Source organism: Crotalus tigris, unplaced genomic scaffold (assembly GCF_016545835.1).
Source record: "Crotalus tigris isolate CLP2741 ecotype Arizona unplaced genomic scaffold, ASM1654583v1 scf7180000024340.7048381, whole genome shotgun sequence".
Taxonomy (NCBI): Eukaryota; Metazoa; Chordata; class Lepidosauria; order Squamata; family Viperidae; genus Crotalus; species Crotalus tigris.
Window position 1 is genome coordinate 5,477,220 of NW_024100510.1, and position 15,089 is coordinate 5,492,308.

At 35.6% G+C, this 15,089-nt stretch overlaps 1 protein-coding gene across 8 annotated transcripts in view; it reads left to right on the forward strand.

Moving 5' to 3' along the window:
* SUPT3H (SPT3 homolog, SAGA and STAGA complex component) overlaps positions 1 to 15,089 on the forward strand; it is a 304,630-nt gene that overhangs the window by 270,971 nt on the left and 18,570 nt on the right. For 5 of the 8 annotated variants that reach the window (XM_039326206.1, XM_039326207.1, XM_039326204.1 and 2 more), the window contains one exon: positions 1,710 to 6,904. The exons of 1 other annotated variant lie outside the window; for it this stretch is intronic. In XM_039326206.1, coding sequence (XP_039182140.1) covers positions 1,710 to 1,751 — 42 coding nt within the window. In that variant the 3' untranslated portion in view covers positions 1,752 to 6,904. Of the gene's footprint in view, positions 1 to 1,709; positions 6,926 to 15,089 lie in introns of those variants that run through there. 2 more of the 8 variants (XM_039326202.1, XM_039326201.1) reach the window with 2 other exon arrangements.

Here is a 15,089-nt window from a genome sequence, read left to right on the forward strand (position 1 = left end):
GAGAATTAGATGTTTGACATCAAGGGGTAACTTTACATATTGGTTACATTTTTTCATACATAGATTTATATGTATGAAAGTGATTCTAAGTTTGTGATTCACAGTAAAGATTAAAGTATATTTAGTCTTTAATAATTGATGTAGTAGTAGTATCCATGGTATCTAATGCTGTACTTCAGCTGATACACCAGTCCCTTTTGTCATTTCCTGAAAGAGTTCAACTACTCAGTAACATTATTTTGAAAACATCCAGTCTTGAGCTGTCTTTAAAAGTAGATTTAAAAATTCAGCTGAAAATCCTGGTTTTAACATACAAAGCCAGAAATAACCTAAAATCAAAATATCTAAAGATTGTCTACTCCAATTTGAATCTGCCTGCCATAGAGCCTTTTCTTCTGGGTGTCCCTCCTTTGGCAAGGGAGTTAGTTGTAGTCACTAAAGATTTGTTCAGTTCTGAAATTCTGTCCCCTACAAATTCATTCAGCTTTAAAAAAAAAAGTTTTAGAGGTTAGATGAAGTTTCAGTTTTGGTATTGAGTGAAATGTCGCTAGTTAGCTTGATTTCTTATTCTACAACATGATATCATACATATACTGTATACTTCAGCATAAATATACCTTTGTACTGTAAATGATTGCTTTGATTCTTGATTGATTTGATTCTGATTCATTTAACTCTGGATAATCAGTTTAGATTGGAATTATTTGTTGTAAGCTGCTTTAGAGGTTCTTATAATTGGAAAGTCAAAGTAGAATATGTTAACATCTACCAGTTTTGATTATTCATATCAGTCTTGGTATATTTATATGTGCATGCTTGCATTCACATATATGCAAAAGGAAGAAAAAGAAAAAAGTGACATTTTGATTTCTGATGACGTCCATACTAGGAATATAAAAGAAATCAGCAGATTTGCAAAATTTACCAGAATGCACTCAGTTGGAGACGGATGGCAGAATTCAGCAGTTTTAAAGACATATAGTAGGTCTTTAAAGGACAGTTTATGCATGAAACACATGTGTTCTAAACATTACACTGATTTCACTAGGATAATTCACCACAATGAGTCTATAATGTCCCAAAATATGTTTAAAGCCCTGACAGGAAAGCCTAGTGTCTGGAGCCACCTAAAATAAAAAGTGATTTTTTTTTTTTTACTTCTTTCTCATAGCACAGCCTTCAGTTGTTTGAACCTCTTTTTCAAACCCATTGATACTGCAGTGTCAGAAAACTGACTTAATGGCAGTGAAGTAAAGGTTGATTGGAAGTACATTGTAATGAACCTAGCCTGTAAAATCCTCATGAGAGAAATTTAAAATATTGCAGTCATTTATTTATTATAGGTAAGGCAGAAGTGAATTTTCTAAATGGTGATGAGATTTAGGATAGATTTATAAAAAATGAGAATGTTGAACTAATAGTAGTTTTGACCACCAATTGCTTATGTATTAGGCAATTAACAAAATAGGATGTCATAATTTTGTACATGTCCTGAAATAGAATCACTAACCACTTCTAACCACACTGAGCTTTTAATAGAAAAAGTGGTTGCTTAATGCTTCCCCACCAGAAATGTTAAGATTAAGTTTGCTATTAGATTGCAGCCAGAATAGTCTACAAACAGGAAGAAAGTCTTGCTCTGCTCTCTGCCTGTTTTTCCTTGTTTAACTTGATGTGATAATTCATTGCAGATTTTCTTTCTTTAACAGAGTGCCTACCGCAGAAATGGGATGACTTTTCTAGCTTGCTAATATGGATGTGCCTGCAGCAACAGGAAAGACAATGTTATATATTTAAGGTGGGTTCTCCTCCCCCCACCAGCCAATTCGGTATTTGCAAGCATACTTGTGAGTGGACTGGTTTGTTGTGACTATCAACTGGCCGCTTCTGTCTCTTTTTTCCTACCCCTCAGTCATTACTCCTGATTTCTAAATGTAACATTTAGCTAATTAATGGCAGGATGTTTGGTATGTTATGGTAAATTGCACAGTTCTGTCGTTTACCCTCCTCCTCAAAATTATTACAGTATTAGCCTTCAGGAACAAACTTCAAACTTAAAATTAACAAACCTTTTTATTAATTTTAACTCATCACCTTTATAAAGAAAGTTAAAAGAAGCTGTGGTGTATTTACATCAAATTGCTAATTGCCTTATTTGTTTGCCCTTTTCAGGAAAATAATTAGAAAAATGTTGATTTTTAAAAATCTAAAAAGCCAGTTGCTATTTTGTGTAATTTTGAAACTGATAGACTGACCAGGAACTGTGAAGCAGAATATAATGTTGTTTTAACAATCAGTTTACATATGGTTATATAACATTAGAATTCAACTAAAATACGATATATCAATACCGGTCTTCCAAACTGGATTTTTTGTAAAGTAGCAGTTTCAAAACTATATGCTATGAGAGTCTCCTATGAGTGCTGAACAGTTGCACCACAAGTGATGCCACACAAAGGTAAGCGTTTCTGGCCCATCTGTGCACCAGGTATGATTGCCTCCTTTTCAGTCAGTCACTTTGCAGAGACAGAACTGTAGAATGGAGAAATCCAATCCTGTGCAGTTCAAGAAATGGGTGAGGCTTTTACACTCAGAAAAAAAAGATAATCATTTAGTGAATCATGCAAAAAGCTGAAGGCAGGGATAATTCTTTGTATTTTGGGATATTAATTGAAAGGCTATTTCTACACCAAAAATATATATTTGTATTATCCCAATACAAATGCCTTTCTCACAATAATTATATGAGAAGCTTTTTTTCTGTTAAGGTAAGCATGGTAGATAGCAAATTGTATTCCTAATTTTTTTCTATGAAATGAAAAAGTGGAAACAGCATTTTGCCACTACAACAAGATTATCGGCTTATATGCTTTTTCTAGGCTTTCAGTGCTTTGTGAATGCATTTATTTGAATTTTTTTGAAGGCAATGACACAACAGCATCCCCTTCTTTCTTTTTCTTGAAGCACCTAATGCCTTGGCTTTTCTTCAGTAGTTACGTTACTAATCCATGAAGAATTCTTTTCAATTGCAAACTAATTTCAGTGTTCTGTTTCTGTCCAAGGTCTACACAAGACTACATGTGGTTCGTTTTAATTTTTTTATTAAAACTTTAGGAAAACTTTCACAATTCTATGATGAGGTCTGAATGTGGCCATCATTTTTGAATGGGATCTCCTGTAATGTTTACATTAAACCCTGCAGGATGAACTCATTGCCAAGTGTTGCTGCTGTAGAGTTAGTTGTAAGAGCCAAGGACTTCAAGAGTCCAAATACTGGACATTCACCATAACCAGCCTTATACAGATCGATCTCTTTAGAAGTCAGTGTTTAGATGTGGTTACTTTACTGAATTATTGCAACTGATATATTCAGTATTATGCTTTTCATAGTGGCATAATTATACTTTGAAAACATTTTTGCATGTCATTTTTCTGGAATTGATCTGATGTTAAAGAACTAAAAATAGTGTATACAGTAAAGAAGAAAACCCATTGCTGATGTTCTGTCTATGCTTGCTGAAATATATGATTAAACTTTTCTTTTTATCATGATTTCTTATTTTTCTTGGCATCCATAATGATGGAAAATTATATGCTTGCTGTAAACATCCAGACTTTTTAAAGGACACCAGCATTTATTGTATTTGGTTTCGATCTGCAGGCATATATGCAAAAAGAAAACATTTTAGGCCAAGAATACTGAAATAAAAATTCTTTCTCTAGATGTATCTTTGTTTTAAAAAAATGCATAAGCAGAAAAAGCACTGGCATTTATTTCTTACTTGGTACACTTACAACCCCAGAGAATGAAAAATCAACATATATTTCTCTTAGAAATATGACAGATCATGTTTTTGTTGGTCTGCTGTATATTTGTCTGTCTTGAACAGTCTGACAGGCAATTATTTATAAAATCTAGTTTGTTCAATAAACCCATATAATAACCTTTCTCTTCTCCAAAAAGCAAGAATTATAAGCCAAAATGAAAAAATTGTAAGGAAAACAAGCTACATTTTGTCTCATTTTCTTGGATCAGTCTGTATTTATTCCCAGAATGACTGAATATAGTATAGTTCCTATATTTTCATATTCCTTTTATTCTTGCCTCATATTTTTTCTGTGCCTCCTTAATTTTTAATATTCTTATATTATTTATATTTACCTAAATATCTAGATTTTGATTTTTCTCTCCAGAAAGAACATACTGAAAGAAGGATTCAAAATAAACAAACAGATATAAATACAATCCACCATTAAAACACAATTACAAAATTAAAAGCAACTTCAGGACAAAATTACAGAGACCAAACTAAATACCAGAATCCCATATTTAAAGAGAAAGTCTCCAGTGGTGAACTGGAACACAGAGTTCCCCATACTACCCCTTTCTCTAAGGCAGGGAGACCTCTATTCATATGCTACAGGTGGTGGTGGTGGCACCACCAGCAGATGATCTTCTCAAACAGCTTCATCTTTCCCCAAACTTCATCAGTAATCTGAATAGGTGAATCCTTAAAAGGACAATTCTCTGTTCAACCATATCTCAGTAACACAAGAGGGTGTGAGGTAAGAACAATTATTTACAGAAGTATATCGTAACCTGTTTAGGGGAGACTCAAGATTCCATTCATTGCATGTAGATTAAGAGGGAAAGTCCATGGAAAACAAGTCTGTCTCATGTGTTAGAAGTTGCCTTTCAAGTTTAAGGGTTTGGATTGAGATTCTTAGTTTTTGAACCAAAAGTTCCTTTAATTGTTTGAAGAATAATTTCTTACTTTCCTCTGTACACCACAAAAGAGCTAGTTTTTCTTTTCCATATGCAGCAGCCAAATTTGATGTTCCTTCACACTCTCAGGAGGCTGTCCGTTGAAAGAAGTCTTTCTAGATTTGGGGGGGCCTTTGGTCAAAGCAAGATTACTGTGGAAAGAATTCCTTTCTGGCAGGCTTCAGATTTAGAAGGGACCACGTTTGCATTAAAACTCTGCCATCAGCCATGTGCCGTTCTCATAAAATATTTTATAGCTTCCTGTCTAGCTCATGCAGAATGTTTCATAGTACATAAACACTTCCAGAGATAATTTGAGGATAAATAGATAGTGGCATTTGTCATAGATATAATGTCAACACTGAAGGCTCTTCTATTACGTTTTATTGGGCAAGTCAATCTTTTTCATTTTTTTTTAAGGCTAGGAATCAGGTTGGGCTTTTAAAACTGCAGTGATATATCTGAACAGAATAGCAACATAGCTAAGAAAACGTGATGGGATGCATTTAATCAATGACTCTTCCAGAGGGCAACAAGCCAACATTATTCAGCTAAACCATCCCTGGAGAAATGGAATGTATATTTTGTGGCTTAAGTAAGGCCATCTGGCCTTAAAAATAAAAAAAGGCTACATATCTATTATAACTTTTTATTGTATCTTAAAATAATGACACTTTTAAAAATTCCATATATTTCATATATCATGATAGGACCAAAATTAGATATCTAAACTTTCATTAAACATTAATGTGGTGGCAATACAAGCAACTCTTTCAAGGCAGAGGATTGTAGATAATGAAATGTTCATACTTCAAAGGCTCGGAGTCATATGAACTAATGAAGAAAGCATGGATTCTGTAGCATACTTATTTCATATTTGTTACTAGGAGTACTTATAAAGCAAAAACAATTCTTAGAAATTATGTACTACTTCTTTAAAGACCTTATCGTGAATAAATGTGGGCATGAAGAGTATCATTTATTCGGAGACTAGATGATGATTTTTCCTAAATATGGGATGGTTTCTTGAATCCAAACATTTCAGATGATACAGAGAGTATAGTAGAGGTAAACAATCTGAAGATCCATTGGAACATACCGTATATGCCGGCGTATAAGGCGACTTCCGCGAGCGCTGAAATCGGCACCAAAGATGGGGGTCGTCTTATACGCCGAGTCATCTTATACGCCGGAAATACTGGTAGTTTCTGGCGTATAAGACGACGTTCTAGGAATGCGGCTCGGCGATAAAGACGGGGGTCGTCTTATACGCCGGGTCGCCTTGTACGCCGGCATATACGGTATTTTCAGTATCTCTTTGCTGATCATTAAAGTGCCTGAACTGTTTTTAGGGTTCTGCATAGCCTAGAAAAAATGTCACTCTTTTATTAAATTAAATAATATTTTTATTTAAATCATTATTTATTAAAATAATAATTTGTAAAATTATGAAGTTATCATTTTTTTCTTACATACTTTAATTTCTCCCAAAGCATTTATTCAGAAAATGCATTCATTTCAGTATGAATTTAAAAATAAAAAATGGAGTTCAGTTGATTCACTACATAAACTAAATGGGTTATCTCCATTAAGGGGAAACAAAGGGTGAAATTGATGTAGAACATGGGCTGATGACTGAAAGATAATGTCTGAATGCTCCATGAAACTGCTCTGATGAACTGGTCAATGCACATTAACATGTTTGTCTGAAAGTAGTTTAGCTCTGCATATATTTAGCCTTTGCAAACAGGTTAGTTCAATTTGTTTAAGATCATTTTCCAAAGCTGAAGATCAACATAAGTTTAATATTGAAATATAGAAGGCAACACCTGGTCAATCTTCGCTGTTCTTGAAAAGCTAAATAGACTTGTCCTAGTGAGTACTTGCAGAACTTTGTGGAACAGATGTCGAGTAAGGCACTGTCACAACCTAAGCTTTGCATCTTGTGGCATTGCATGAAAGGATATACTCTACATTGTAACAGCAAAAAAAAAAAAAAAAACATTTTCAGATGAAAACACTGGATCCTGAGATGGCTGTAAGAACTTGAATGGAAGACCACTATGAAATCCCAGGAAGCTAAAATGGGAACCGAAAACAATTTCCATACATTTGTGTAAAAAAAAAAAAAAAAAAAAACTAGATAGACATGCATGGCAATCATCAGAGAACAAAAAATAAGAGAGACTTTGTGGGATGACTGATAGGTAGTTTGCCAAACTCGTAGTTTGCCAAACTCGTAGATCCTTAGAATGATGATGTTTCTCCAAGACATGACACTTTTGGTTATCTCCAATTTTGACATGTCTTGTGGCAAAAGGAAGTGATGTTGCAGATGTAGATATTCTGTCCCTCTCTACTTCACAACAATTTTATAGTTAAGCAACACATCAATGTACAGATTGCAGCGTGCACACACAGACACACACATTCCACAGCTATTGTTGCCATAGACTGCTCAGTTTTAGGAAGCAGTTTGCATTAATAAAGACTGTTTCTAAACATATGTTCAAAACTTGGTTTAGTTATATTTGTTATTAAAAATTTCATTGCAACCTTTTGAATTATTAGCCAATCAAGAAACATAATCATGAGACATATAACACAATATATATTGTATTTATGATATATAAATAGCATCGGTTTAGAAATCTCAGTTGTTGAGATGTACTTTATTTAACACTCTACAAGTTATTTCACATATCTAGGATTAAAGCAATTATGTGATAAAGATTGTAGAAAACCTTTCTGAAAAATGAAGTCCACTAGATTCATTCAGGTTTCTCATTGCTGGCATTATTGTTATTACTGATATTGACCTATGAACTGTTATATTCATGTATTTTAATTGTTTTCGTATTCCTTGCCCCAATATTTAATTGGAAGAGAATGTCTGTAGAGACTTTTGACTTTTGCATTTTTGCATTTTTCCGAAAGTTAATATTATCCAAGCTTTAATAGTAATATATAAATTCCAACTCGAGCTTCATATTTAGTTTTAAAAAACCTGTCCTACTTTTCTTTTTAACAGGATAAGTGCAGGATTTTAAATGTTGGCCTAAACTTGCTGGACTCAAATAATGCATATACAATTATTATTTGAAGGTTATCCACAGCATGATGATTCCTGCCCTTTTTATGAAGAGTCAAGACTCTTCTGATATTAAAGAGCTATAAAAAAATAGAAATGTGCACTTTGAAAGAAAATGTAATACAATCATTAGAAAAACCAAGAGATCAAATAACATTAAACAATATCCTGTTGCTGGGAGGGCAACATTTAATATTTTTATGGTTCTTGTATATTGGGGAAAATATTGCCAGACCTAGAGGTTGAAAAAATGCCTCGGTGCTTGCTGAAATTATAGTTGAGACTTCCTTACATTTTATTATACACAGATTGTGCATTTGGCTAACATGAGCTTCCTTCAGACTCCCACAGGCAAGTCTATTGTGCCCTCTGGGGGTTCTGTAATACTTTAAGTTAGAAATTTATTTCATTAATTTTTTTTTTTGCTTATCATAAAATATCACTGATTTTTTTTCTGCTTAAGGAACCGAAAACATTTATAGTCTTCTTTATATCAGGAAGTGTAGTTTTTCCGAACATTTTACTACTCTGAATGTTTGAAGTATTTCACTCCCAGCCATTAAATATTACATGAGTATTATTTTCATATAGACAGGCTGTTCTTGTCCTTTCTTCTACCTTAAGTTTACTATGGAACTTTATATTACCAAGTAACACTCCCAGGTTTATAATCATTTGGAATACTAATATTAAACTGGCTCCAAAGGTCAGCTGTGGCTTCCATACTTTACTTCAGTATTATGGAAAATGGGTTAAAGTCACATTTAAAAGTACAAGATCACTGCTGGCTCAAGTTGAAAGCATTCTGTACCCCAGTGGCCACACCGGTGCCCCAAGAAGTCCACAAGCAGGGCATAAAATACAACCTTTCCTTATGTACTCTAGCAACTGGTTCCGGATTGTCTATTGGCTCCATTAGAAAAGACATGTCATTGTATCATGGGTATCAGTCCTTCAAGGTGAACCAGGTCAGGAAACATACCCAAGAAATATTAGAACTCTATTTTATTGATGTAATAAAAGAATAATACTTGAAAGCCTGGCAACTGCTAACATTCATAACATCATCCTAAACCTGAAGACATGATGAGAATACAAAGGTTTGTTTTTAGAGACAGCAGCAGCATTTCTTCCTGTTGAAGTGGCATGAGTATGGGCCATCTGACTAGCCCATTTTCAAGAATAATCACCGCATGATTCATTTCCACCAATCTCCATCTCCAAAACAGGACATTTCTTGTCACAGTGTCTCCTATCTTAGCTCTACAAAGAGAAGAAGAAATGTATCCAAGATATTTTAGCTTAGTTACTCCAAAACAGAAATCACTGTCCAAGCTGTCATGAACTATTATATGACTATAAGATATTTACAAATTCCTTCTTTGCTTAATTTTATGACTTTTTGCCAGGCCTCAGTCTGAAATCAAGGAGTTATACTCTTGCATTAAGAACTTCTGCTGCAATGATTTAGACAAGTAGAACAGTGAGTCATTTTCGAATAATTTCTTATAATTCTTGTAGTTAATTGATTATGGATTCCAATATTTCATACCTACTCTGTTTTCAAGTGACAGATAGTTAAAGCGGTGTTGGCTTGTATAAAAAGAAAAGGTGTCAATTATTTATTTTATCAATTCAGAATCTCTCCCCACTTATCTTCATTAGATTATCCTGATTGTATTAGCTACATTTAGTAAAATCTTTGGATCTGTGAAAAATGACATACATTGATTTTAATAAAATATTTTGGGCCGTAAAATGTCTATACGTTCCATACTGCCAGATTTAATAGACATTTGTTTTTAATGGACATATTTTCCTCCCATTTGGTCTACAGAATCATGATTTTACTATAGTGGAAGAAAAAATTCACTCATAATTTTTAGTCTTTATGCTATACATCACTATATTCCCTTTCAGTTTATATATAAATAAAATTGGATTTTCTGTACTACCTTTTTGTTACTTTGACACATTTAATAAATAAAGCCTATCTCTTCATTCTTCTTATAGCCCAAACTTGCTCTGCCTACCTATTTACTTCTTAGTCAAAACTGTCATCAACACTACTTATGGAAATGTTCAGCGTGTTGGCCTTTCTCTTAGTGCTACTGCTTTAGCAGGGCTTTTTACAAAAGTACAGTACTGTAAGAAACCAGGGTGACTTAAAAAGTTTGTATTTTGCAACAAATAGTATTTAAAATACTTTTTAAAGGACAATATGAGTGTAACTAACTTGCAGTTTCTTGCTCTTCAACTAATTGACTCTTCAATTAAACAAACTATTAATTTTCCATTTGCAAGAATAATGCTGCAGTTTTGTACCCTATCACCTGGAGGTAAGTCCTTTGGAATTCAGTAAGACTCATGATTAGGCATCTATCAGATTGTACAGTAAAACTAGGGCATAAATCAATTGAACTCAGACTAATATTTTTCTCTCTCTGCTGTCTAACAAAATACTCTATAAAAATATCCTCCTCCCATATTTCTGATCAATATTCCACCCACATGATTTGCATTGGGAGGGAAGCTCTAAATCTTTCTGAAGGCATTCCCTTTTGGGGAGGGGGAAATGTGCATGTAAAGTAGGTTCTAAGATTTAAGACCCCCCCCCCATCTCAAATGGAATACCTCCATCCGCATATTTTGGCTTGTTCCTGCTCATTGAATTGCATATATTGCTGTGGTAGCGACTAGTGCATACTGTGGTTTTTGAGCTTCTGGTCCTCCTCATTTACTCTCGATGCCCAAACGCAGCAGATTTACTGATCACAAGACTGAAAAAGACTGGAAGGAGACAGAACTGTAATAATAGGCCTGTTGAGAGGGGAAGGTTCTTGCAGTCTTACATTACCTAATTTGTTGGAACATACTGGGAATTACTGCTGTAAGATGCCATCATAAATTTGATTTTCCAGTATTTAAGCAATCTTTCTTTCCATGTATGTTATTAGCAATGAATTTATTATTGCAAAAGAGTAGAAGAGGTTTAAGGAAAAGAACTTAACATGATTCTGCCCTGCTAACAATTTCTGAAGGACTGCCACTGATTGGGGCCAGAATCCTGCCACTAAATCAACTGAAATGCTTAATAAGTGATACTCTGCAAAGAATCCTACTTTCTAATGTGGGATATAATTTATTTCAGAATGCATGCCATGGCAAAATAATCTCACTTTTTCCAACTATTATTGTAACTACATTTCAAATCATAAACAATGTGATTACATTATACAATGTAAAATGTATGCCTAAATACATCCATTTATGTCAATTTATAAATTCAGAATAAAACCGTATTTTAAAATATCCTCTGCAGTTCTGGTTATTCAGTCTCAAACTATTTTTAGTAAAATAGCAAAATGTATAAAGGGAAAATGTCCTCCTATCCCAATCCCAAGTCTTAAACCCTTCTCAAATGTTTAATAGCTTTCTGTGCATGTGCTGATTTACTTCTGTTTGATTTTTTTGTTTTTCTTATTGCTGTTCTGATGGGTGTCAGAAGTTCCGTCTGGGCTACACATCTTTCATTACAAAAGAATAGGCAGTATTAAGCTGGAGAGGAGACTTTCTCATGGCAGTTGAAATGGAGTTCTGACAGAAGAGATACAGGAAAATCCCTGAACCATGTCTTTTGGAAGAATTAATAACTTGTGCCATATGTTCTGCAATGACATGGAATCTGAGATGCAGTATAAAGTTCTTCATAAAAATCATGATGCCTCAAACCTGCTGAGGTCAATGAAATTGTTAGGCAATAAAATAATTGTTAGAGGACTTCTAGATTGGAGGGTGTCTTGAAATATCATATGTTAAAATGGTTTGTGATGAAAATAGTAGGCATCAGGTTCTTAAGAAATATTGTGTGGATGATTCAACCAAGCCCAAGCATATTCAGATCCCATTAGTGATTTAAGCATGTTTCTGATATTCCCATAATAGTCATGGTAAGCTGAACATGAATAATATCTGTATCGATGAACCTGGCAGTCTTTTCTGATCTGGTATCCTTCAGGGGTACAGAGACTATAACTTCCAGAACTTGAAGATCATTAGGCTGCCATGACAGAATCCTTCACTCTGAGGATCAAGTTAAGCCAGAAAAGTGAAAGTTGTCCTGAATGTTGATCCATGAGGTACAAAAACTTGGCCTCCATTAAAATCATTGTCAATATTTAAAGGATTGGCTAGGATTGGATTCCTAGGGCAAGCCTCTACTCCCAAACTAAGAATACCTATGTGACTTTAAAGTGCTCTTTCGAACTTTGGGTGGGGGGACAATAAACCACAAGTCCTTTACAGATCTATTTCAGAAAATCAGCTGCCTCATGTGGTTTTTCCCCTTTCGTTTTCCATTAATTTTTCATGACAGCCTACGTATGTCAAAAGTATTACCAAGCCTATATTTAATGTTGCTTCAGTTGCAGCTGCCTTTGTGGAAAATTAAATACTATAGAAAATCTAATGCGGATGTCCTATGAGTCAAGCCAAGGCTTCTTTTCGTTAAAAAGCCAGCAGTGCCACTACATTCAGAGAAATGGGAAACAGACCTCCTAAACTCCAGTATGTCGGATCCTTCTCTTTTTGGCTGGTCCAGCCAATTTCAGTTCTCTCTTGGATCAGATGAGTTGACACTCACAGCTTGGCCTAATTTCAACACCACTATCTTTTTCTTCCCCACTTGCAGCATGGAGTACAGATTGCATCTCTGCTTTAATAATTCTGTATGAACTCACTGCTGGTAAGTCATCCTGGAGAGTCCCTAATCTCCTATCTGACCATATAGTGGGGAGACACCCAAGTGTTTCTCCTACTGATTTTTTGTCCTCTAGAAATGACTTTACAAACAATTTGTAATCTACCGCCACTTGACAAACAGATGCCTGAAGCTATCCATCCTTTTTCCTTCGTGCTGCAGCAGGAGGGGAAGATCCTGTGGTTTACATGTAATTAAGGTATCTTTGCAGACAAGGCTAGGAACAAGCCTTGAACCTCAAGCAATGCTTACCAGAATACTTCTGGAAAAAGATCTTACTTGGCTCACTTTTGCATCATGGGAATTCTTCTTTTAGTCTGACAGTAGCCTCTGCTCTCTGAGGCTAAATAATGGCACAGAGACAGACAGAGAGACTACTTCTGGATTCTAAATAGAATACAATGCCTCTCTTTAACATAATATCCACTCTGCATGTCAAAATATTTAACTGTCGTTCTTTTTGAAATCTGTTTTGAGGGCTGACCTAAATAAGTTCATTTGTTTTTCTTCTATTAAAAAAAGCTTGGCCTTTACAGCAGAACAAAATACATTGCTAAAAGGGATTATTGTCAGTTAATCAGTCACATTTTAGTTTTTTTTAAATTTCCCAGTTGGAGTTTTGACTTTGGGATTTACTTCAATTGCACCAGCCTCTGAGACTCCTTAGTTTCCCTTCCTCTAGTTTACTTGGCTCTGTGTGAGGTAGTTATGCCTAAATTATGCACTTTGGTAAAAAACAAGAACCTACTTGACATATTTATACACTGATCTTCATTAAGTATTTTTCTGCTATGAATTCCAGTAAGCAGATCCCATGGTGGACATCAAAATGACACAGAAATATGTTTTAGCCCCAGTTGTACGCTTTAAATGATAAACGTTTAAAAACAATAGTTAAGTTTCATTATGAGCTGCCTTGCAAACATAAAAAAGTATTGTATATGTACATATAAGATGTATGTTAAAAACAGTAGCTACATATACCTCTCCACAACCATAATTGTCACAAGAGCCACAAGAATGGTTTCTGCCAGTGTCCCTGCAACACAGCAAATGTTTATTTATATCCTTACATTTATAATCTGCTTTTCTTCCAGGAGCTCAAGACAGCATGCATAGTAATAGCCAGAAACTGGAGGAGTTCAGTTGAAGGAGAAGAGGTATGATCTTAAACAAGCACTGAGATTGAAGTTCCTGCACTCTCTGTGTTTTCAAAGGTCTCACCTCCATCACTTTCTCAGTGGAAGGCTGATGAGAAAGACAGTGTTATATAGACAGGAATAATATGTAAACTAATATCAATAGGTGTTAAGGTGCAAGATGTCTTGACCAGGGAAGTGCAAATTCTGATCAAGCTGATCTTGAAATGCCATCTAGGGGGGAAAAAAGACCTAACAATGGCCATTTCATTTTTAAATAAGTATGACATAATCGGTTTGACAAAAGCCAAACTCCAGAAGATGGTGCCTATTCATTCATCCCTTCTTTAACTACTATGATTTGGCCTTTGAGATTCTGCTTGACCCAAGTAATGTACTTCCAAGGGAGAGATTCTGCAGATACATCCCTGCCTTTCTACTAGTCTGGACTGAGAACTGAAGAGTGCCTGAACTCTTTATTATAAATAGATCAAGCATCTAGATATCCAAATGATGTTTATCCATAAAAAATACTTGGTCATATTTATATTCTAGATACAGTACAATATGCAAACAATCAAGAGTTTGCAAATGTATTTTCAAATTAGCAAGATTTGCTTTTCATGTTATTTCACTGAATATAGTATGACTTCTTAGATAATACTTTATTTACATTAGTAAGATTTATTCATGTGTATGCTGTCTGAACTGATAGTATATGACAGTGATGGCAAACCTTTTAGAGACCGAGTGCCCAAACTGCAACCCAAAACCCACCTATTTATCGCTGGGTGCCAGGTGGGCGTGGCCCACTGGGTGGGCATGACTGTGGTGATCATGGCAGACTGGGTGGATGTGGCCAAGGTGGGCGTGATCACGTTGATGTTGCTCCTGGGGAGGGACGCCTGTGGGGGCCGGGCAGGGTTGGGGGAGATCCAGGGGGTCTGTGGCAGGTGGGGCGGTGGGTAGGAGGCTCATCCTGCTGGGTGAGGCGAGGCAGGGCGAGGGTGCTATTGTCACAGGGCAAGGTGAGGTAGGGGCCGGGGCGGCTGCTGCCTGACATCATCAGCCGCTGTACACAGTGGCCAGTGAGTGCATGGGTGCTGGGATGCATCTGGCCATGTGGGACCTTGGTGAGTTAGCAGGCGGCTGGTTGAAGAGAGACGGTTGCCATTTCGGCTTGGCGCATGTGCCCACAGAGGGCTCTGAGTGCCGCCTCTGGCACGTGTGCCATAGGTTCGCCACCACCGGTATATGATATGGTTTGTAACATGTTGCATTCAAAAGCAAAAATTCATCTACTTTTTTTGTGTGCTTCCACATTCTGCTGCAATG